This window comes from Hirsutella rhossiliensis (assembly GCF_020360975.1).
Source record: "Hirsutella rhossiliensis strain HR02 chromosome Unknown scaffold00001, whole genome shotgun sequence".
Classification (NCBI taxonomy): domain Eukaryota; kingdom Fungi; phylum Ascomycota; class Sordariomycetes; order Hypocreales; family Ophiocordycipitaceae; genus Hirsutella; species Hirsutella rhossiliensis.
In genome coordinates, this window is record NW_025408667.1 from 6071784 (window position 1) to 6080002 (window position 8219).

General features: G+C 52.3%; 1 protein-coding gene across 1 annotated transcript; it reads right to left on the reverse strand.

Annotated features, from left to right (window-relative positions):
- Nucleotides 1-5982: 5982 nt before the first annotated feature.
- Nucleotides 5983-8219, reverse strand: HRG_00759 (kinase; the record flags this gene model as incomplete). Its single annotated transcript, XM_044859230.1, has 8 exons — nt 5983-6118; nt 6200-6229; nt 6314-6763; nt 6818-6826; nt 6875-6944; nt 7035-7384; nt 7457-7503; nt 7557-8219. 8 exons carry the CDS (start codon nt 8217-8219, stop codon nt 5983-5985), a joined length of 1755 nt encoding a protein of 584 aa, XP_044725630.1.

Sequence of the window (8219 nt, forward strand, 5' to 3'; positions counted from 1 at the left end):
CGTCGCACGAAACCTTCCTTATCGAATTGTCGAATCCCGCGAATTTCACCTCTTCATTTCGACCTTGAACCCGGTCGCGAAGGACCATCCCTTCCGCCCACTCGACTATTCCACGAATTATCGACAATCATTTCCAGTCGGCCAAGGATATCGTGCGAATGAAGCTCCAGTCAGCAAAATCCAAGGTTCACCTCTCGCTTGACATTTGGACGTCCCCCAATCGGCTCCTTCTTCTCGGAGTTTGCTCCCACTTTGTTGACCACGCACAAGAAGCACGACGGAAAGCTCTCCTTGCACTTCGGCCTGTGGCGAACCATTCCGGGAGGAGCAATTCGTTACACTTCTTCCCATCTTGCGGGACTTTGGTATTCTGCGACGCCTTGGAAGCATCGTTGGGGATAATTCGAGCACGAATGACACCTGCTGCCGGGCAGTGAGCACGTATCTCAAGGAAGAGGGCGTCAAATGGGATCCTGAAGTTCACCGCCTCCGATGCCTAGGCCACGTTATCAACTTAGCAGTTCAAGCTTTCCTGTTCCAGAATTCTATTGACTTGAAAGAGGGCGAAATATGCGAAGACGCAGATGACCTGGCAAAGTTCAAAGGCAGCGCACCGAATTTCGCCGCCTTGGACCACTTGGTAAGCTCCACAACCTGGTTGTCAACATCCGGAGTTCATCAGGACGCAGTGGAGAGTTTATGGAACTCGCTGAAAGGGGCATTCCACTTGACAATCGTACGAGGTGGAATAGCTGGTATCAAATGCTGCATGTTGCCACTCAGCAGGAAACTGCCAGCGCTCTGGACACCTACACCAAGAATCATTTCGAAGATCTTTCTGCGGATTTTCTATTGCCGGAAGATTGGGCCCGGCTCCGAATAATTGAGAAGATCCTTCAACCGTTCGCCCGAGCGACATTAGCAACACAAGGGATCATGCGACCCTGGACAAAGTGCTCTTCACGATGGACGTCTTGATCCGATGCTTTGATGAAGCCCTGGTACCATGCCTTCCATTCCTCTGATCTCCTTGTGCAAGCGCTGAGATGGTGCAATAGGTCACGTACAAATCAGACACCGAGCTGTCCTTTAGGATCAAACGAGGGTGGGAAGTCTTTGACAAATATTATAGCAAGACAGAAGCATCGCCCTATTATGCAGCTGCCTTGATCCTTCATCCCAGCTATCGCACAACATACATCCAGGCAAATTGGAAGAAGAAGTGGCAAAAACCTGCGTTCAAACAGGTCAAAGACCTTTGGCTCACATACCGAGACACTGTGGATGGCGCCCTCTCAACATTTACTAGATGACGATGATGACGAGGACCTTGACGCGTTTGATCGCATTTCAAGGAACCTGCAGAATTGTACTCGACCGTCAAGCCAGGACGAGTACGAAGATTACATTTCATGTGATCCGTACGACATTACGCCGACGACGGCCTTGTCATGGTGGCTTCAAGAGCAACAGAGAAAACGATGGCCCAAGCTATCACAAATGGCCATAGACATCTGTCAAGCTGGTAAAATACCGCTACACCATGCAAAATGAGGGCACCCCCGATAGAGGTGTTACTAACGCGTATTATAGGCCCTTTCTTGTCCTGACAACATCCTATCAATGCCGGCGATGAGTGATGAACCTGAGCGGGTGTTCTCAGGGGCGCGTCGCACAATCTCATGGGAAAGAGCCCAATTGGACGCGAAACAAGTCGAAAAGGGAGAATGCTTAAAGCATTGGCTCAAGAACGATATCTTGCAAGGGGCCGAGGGTGGTGGCGGGTCCCCAGATTTTGGGTAAAATCCTGGCTCAACTTCTACGCCTGTTTCCTGCAAAGGAGCAAATTTCTGCTTGGCATCCCCTTGACCGGTCGTCTGTCATTACGTTCACGTTAACTGTTCCTTGATTTTTCATTGATTCATGTCGTGTTTGGCACGTTTTGCCGAGACCATATAGGTGAGCTGTTGCGGGATGCGCACGGACCAAGAATGGAAAGGTGTATTGTAATACTTGCAATAAATGTGGGGCGATACTCCAGTATGGATTGCACACCTTTCCATATATGGAAAACCACCCTGCTCCCGTCTGACCTGCGATGTGCTACCAGTGCCACGCCCCACTTATTTCGCGTTCGTTCCTCACCAGCTCCATAAGCTGGTCATCGCCGACGATCCAGACAATGAACCGGGGCACCGTACCAGCAGCTAAATCGGCACGAACAGCCGTCAGCGATAGTCTCTACTGTACGGTGGACACATCACGAGTCGAAGAAGCGAACAGGTGCCAGACGCAGATCGGCAACATCCGAAAGGCCATAGAGAGCGACATGAGAAAGAGTCAGAGGCAGGAGACTTGGAAATGCGCAGCGGTCGTGACAGACGCTCGAAACCCCGACCGGATCAAAATTTTATGCAGAGACCAAACCGAGTTGAAGCAGGTCAAGGAAGCAGCGCAGAAGACGGTAACTTCGGGAGCCAGGGTACTGAGAGATCAGCTTTACCCTGTCAAAGTCGACAACACCAAGCGTACCGCAGTGCTGGACGCCGAAGGCAACGTTCTGCCGGGCGCAGCTGAGGCGCTCGGAGCCGAGAATTACGTCACGATTGCCAAGATCACCTGGCTTAGCAACAGAGAGAAAGCCAAAGCGTACGGGTCAATGGTGATCTATGTCACTAAAGAGAGTGACGCGCAAAGACTTCTGGACGGCGTGTGGTTCGATGTTGCGGGAGAGTCCGCCTGCACCAATGTTTTTGAACGCCGCGTAGGACCGATTCAGTGCTTCAACTGTCAAGAGATGGGACACAAGGCGTTTTCATGCAAGAAGCCGCAAAGATGTGGCAGATGCGCGAAAGCAGAACATCACCACAGAGAATGCAAGGAGACAGTGCCAAAGTGCGTGCCCTGCGGTGGACCACACGAATCGTACAGCCGGAACTGTCGGGCGCGGAACCCTGGGGATGAGACGCAGGCAGCGTCTGGCCCTTCGGGCTAAGCAGCGGAAGTGAGAATCCACTTAGGATCGATTATGGCACTAACCTTCAACAATACTAACACACAGGTATTCGACTTCGATTTCGACAGACCGCGCTTCAGCTGCTGAAGGTAGGACGCTGAACACTTGGAGAAATTGGCCTTCAAGCAGGCCTGTCACGGAGAGAGTAGCGGCGAGGTTGGTGTAGCGTATGCTGACCCGTGGGGCTTAAGGTGTTACGCATTAATGTATTGAAATGTCAGTAGCTTTTACGTCTAGGCCCTATAGGAGAAATCCTCCGGGTGAAATACACATACATACAAGCTGGTGCTGGACACCACAGTAGCCAGTACACCGCAATAGCCAGAATTTTCACCGTCTAACTTCAATCACCTACACTTCAACCAGATCACAATCCTTTGACTTGCAGAGATGGAAGCACGTATCCAAGCTCTTCGATATATTGAACATTTTTCTGGTGCGAAGGTGGCCACGGTTGCTCGGGAATTCGGCGTACCACGCAATCGATTGCGATACCGCCTTGAAGGCCGTCCTCCCAAAACAGGCAGACCAGCCACGAATTTGAAGCTATCGCGACCAGAAGAGGCGGCTTTGTGTCGTTACATCGATCGCCTTGACAATATCAACCTTGCGGTACGCCCAGAGTTCGTCACCGATGTGGCAAATCACATCTTGCATCAGCGATCTGGTCAAGCCGATCTCGTTATTGGTAGCAGGTGGACTTCTCGCTTTCTCAAACGTCACGGCTACTTCAAGAAGCTTCAAAAGAAGCTCCACTCAGAACGTCAAGCCTCCGAAGACCTCACCCGCGTCAATCAGTATTTCCAGAGCCTCCACAAGGTCATCCAAGAGAAGGGTATACCCCCTGAAGATATCTGGAATATGGACGAGACCGGATTTCGGATCGGAGTTGGCAAAGATCAATTGGTCGTCACTAAACGAAAGAGAGCCCATTATTTTGCTATCCCTGAGAACAGGGAGTCTGCCACTGCGATCGAGGCTATCTCGGCTGGTGGAGCTTTCATTCCCGCTTTCTTAATCCTATCTGGACAGATGCACATGACCTCATGGTATCAGATACCTGGTCTAGATCCCGATACAGCTATCCGACCTACATCGACCGGCTACTCAAACGACGAAATTAGTCTGGAATGGCTTCAACATTTTGACAAGCATTCGGCAAAGACCTCGAGAAGCTCGAAGCGTCTGCTAATTCTCGATGGCCATGGCTCCCACCACACAAGGCAATTCATTCAGTATTGCGACGAACACGGCATCATTCCATTCGGTATGCCCCCGAATCTCACGCATCTACTCCAGCCTCTGGATGTTGTGGTATTCCAGCCATTGAAGCACTACCACGCCAAAGCGCTGGAAGTTATGGTTCGAGACGGCCTTGTCAATATAACCAAACTCGAATTTCTTTCCTGCATTCAGCAAGTACGATCACAAGCCTTCAGACAAAATACTATTCGCTCTGCATTCCGAAAAACGGGAATCTGGCCACCGAATTCACAAGCGGTACTCCAGCTGCTGGAGGCTCGTCAGACGAAAAAGACGCCCACTCCTCCCCCCAATTTAGAACCACACTCTTCACCATTCGAGACGCCACTGACTCTTCGGCAAATAAACAAAGTAGCTGATAAACTCGAGATCGTACTCCAAGAAGACGAAGACCTAAATCCCGAATTTTCTCGCGATTTGGGTCGCTTTATTCGGGGATCGCTATCTCTGGCTACCGAACTTGTGCAGACCAAAAGAGATCTGGGAAGGACCAAAATGGCCGAACGCATCCAACAACAACGTAAGGCGATGAGAAACACGCAATTGCAATCGGGAGGTTTTGACGGTAGCCCAAGGGCGTGAAATGGTGCAGAAAGGAGGAAGACCAAATCGCTAAGGCTAGAAAGGTGATCGAGGCCGCGGAGTTGAAGGCACGCAGCGCACGCAGGCGATGGTTTGAAGAGGCAGCAAAAAAGGCTCGTAAATGGAGGGCATCTGGAAGGCTGCCCAGGGTGGAAATATGCGATTCTGAGCGCGGAACGCGGTGGCTGAAGCGATTTTAGTTGGAGGAGTCGAAAATCTGGCTATTGCGGTGTACTGGCTACTGCGGTGTCCAGCACAGCTTATGGAGCTGGTGAGGAACGAACGCGAAATAAGTGGGGCGTGGCACGGGTAAGTCCCCGCTACTTCAAGGTACTTGAATGAACTTTGCCTGTGTGGACGCTCCCATGTGCGTGTCCTCATATACCTTCCGAGTACTGCAAAGTACCGGATCCGTTCTTAAACAGTCACGTGCTTCCTCTTAGGTGGGTCGCTAGCCGAAAACGATGTGTCGCAGACGCCTCTGTTCTGGTCTTCGACGTGCCGATGGTGTAGTAGAGCGTGTCGCTGAATGAAGGTTGCGACATCCGTGTTGATGGGCTGTGTATGTTCGATGGTAGGTATATGTGAAGGCGCTCTTCGGGCAACACCCGCATACGAATATTGAGGGCCGCTGTTGCCCGAATCTGTTGCGGCGTTGAACGCTTCGAGCTGCTCTCGAATCTGCCCAAGCCCCTCCGTGTTACGAAACTATTCTCGCGAATCCTTGCTCTCACGACCAAATCTTCGCGCGATTACTTGATCTGAAGCTGGAGCTCTCGAATCCGGCTCTCCTGGGCACGGATGGTATCGCTCTGTTCGTGTATCGCATTCTTCGATCCTCCAATCTCACCTCCCATTCTCCCCAACACCGCCAGACCCTCTGGAGCATCGCTTTGCCCGTCTCGCCATTGCGTGTCTTCGTGCGGCTCAACGACCAGTCCCCAGCATGAGGCTACCAGGGACATGCCTTGAGAGCTCATGTAGCTAAGACACTCGACCTAGGGATAGATGCAGAGATGTGAAGAGCACCACTTGCTTGATCCTCAAAACTCCAAAATCGAGGAGCCATTATGTATTAGCATAGCAGGTGTATCGCAATATACAGAACAGTAGACACCACCTTATACTTCCATCGCCTTGATCTCATCAATAGCCTTGTCAAATGCTTTGATGATTGGCCCATAGAGAATCTCCGGATCCTTCGGTGTCCCGACAAAGAGCCCGTCCCTGTAAGGGAACAAGATCCCCCGCAATTCCCTGCAAAGGGGCTTGACACAGTCGAACTTGGGTTGCGGAAATTCCTCCAAGATGTCCTCAAATCCATCAACGTGCATATGCCCTCGTTTGGCGCTCGCAATCTCTCGATAGCTGCCAGTGTACCACTTCGTCAACAGACTTGGCGTAGGCCGCTCCTTCTGGTTGAGCAGTAATTCCCAACCACGACGACCACACAGCCAGAGGAGCACATAGAAGAACGACTCTAGATCATGCCGGTAGGTGTGAGAGATCCCTTGCAGGACCTCAACTGCCATGAACTCCATCGTCCCAGTGCGACAGCGCGCCCCGCTGCGCCCGCTGCCCAGCTCCTTGGCAAGGTCCAGGTCGATCAGCATGCCCATGTGGCCAGTCGTTTTGCGGTCGGTTATGATTATGTTGTTCTCGGAAATGTCCCGGTGCAGGATGTTGCCTTTGAGGTGTAGGGACCTGTGTGCCTTGATGGCATCGCGAAGCGCCCCTAGAAGCTCCGATTTCGTTTCGTACTTGTGGATCGCCCGGCCAGCTGGGGAGATCACTAGACATCGAAAGACTCGATTATCATAGGGTCCATTGTTGGAAGCGAGTAGGCTCGTCCCTTGGGCTCCTTCCACATCGTACGCAACCTCGTTTTGCCTTTGGCTCGACCTTTGACTGTTGGATCTTGATCGCTTAAACGGGTTCTGACCGACATCAACTGACTTGCGCTTTCTTAACGGCCTGTCAGCCATGCTCAAGCCTTGAAGCTCGCTGAATGACCGAGAAAGGGCACTGGGAGGCTGAGACCGGGAGAAGGACTGCGAAACGGTCGACGTAGTGCGTGGAAGACCTCGGAAGGAGTAAGGCTTCGTAAATGTCAGACCTGATCGCATCTCATTGATGCTAGTTATGCGACGATGGCCGATCAACTCAGAAATGCCCTCGACTCCTCTCTGACGGGCCAATCTGAGAAGGTCTGCCTCTGGCTTTCGCCTGTCGGACGTCCACGAGAACTTCACGACATAACTCCAATCCTCGGAGTCCGGAGGCTTCGTGAGATAGCAAGACGTCCCACGGCAGACGACTGCCCGTTGACGGGTGAAAGGTTGCGACTCCAACCGCAGCCTCTTCCTGGCTGAAGCCCCGTCTTGGTCAACGTGTATCAAGCGACTGTTGCCATCCAGCTCTGTAAATCTGTCCAACCCCAGTTCTTCGTCATTCATCATTGCGTAGCCGGCGATCACCTGTATGAACCGTTTGGGCTTGTCATGGATATCGAACGCGCCAGGACTGTAACATCCCGAGCGGTCAAATACCCAAACCTCCATCTCGCGCCCGCAGATTGTAAACGCGTGAACGTACCGACGTGTCGGCTGGCAGGAGAAAACATCTCGCACGTATCGGCCGATCTGGAGAAGCGTCGCCTTTTGTTGTTATTGGACGCCTTGAGCTCGCCAATCACTTCGACATCACTCCAGTCGTGCGCGGCATCTGGCGGCTGCCCATTCTTTCGCTTGACAAAGAGATCGATCTGTCGCTGAGCTTCGGCACCGACAAGATCCTTCGGGTTCGTGGTCGAATAGTAGCGGCGTCGTTTCTCCGAGAGGAAGACATCCTGGAATCGGAACCACCAGTCCAGAACTCCATCTTGCACGGGCGGATTCGGAAGGCCGGTCCACGCGCCATCGACGTGTTGGTCCTTCATCGCCTCATAGATGCCCAAGGCATGGCTTGTCCAAGTTCTCCCCTCGAAGTATTTCTCAAAGAATCCTTCCACGTCGCGGTATGTGCAAAATCTGATCTCCTCAAATACCTTTCTTTCCACCACCTCTCGTGTCTGTTCGGTGCCTTGCTGGGAAGCGGAGGAATGGGTAATGGGCGTATTGTCGAACGTGGCCGGGATACTTTCAGGAGGCGTCGCTCGGGTGACCGTGCCGATGAGATCAAGCACGGCGCTCCAGATCTCCAAGTCGGACGCCTCTTGAATGGCGAGTCTCACAAGCGGGCGGTAGTAGCTGTAGTTGAAGTCTCCTTTTCGGAAGCGTCTAACAAGGCCTGCCAATTCGGTGATGACATCTCGGTTGCTAATCTTCGAGTGCAAATCAGGCGCTGCTTCTGTTCCCAT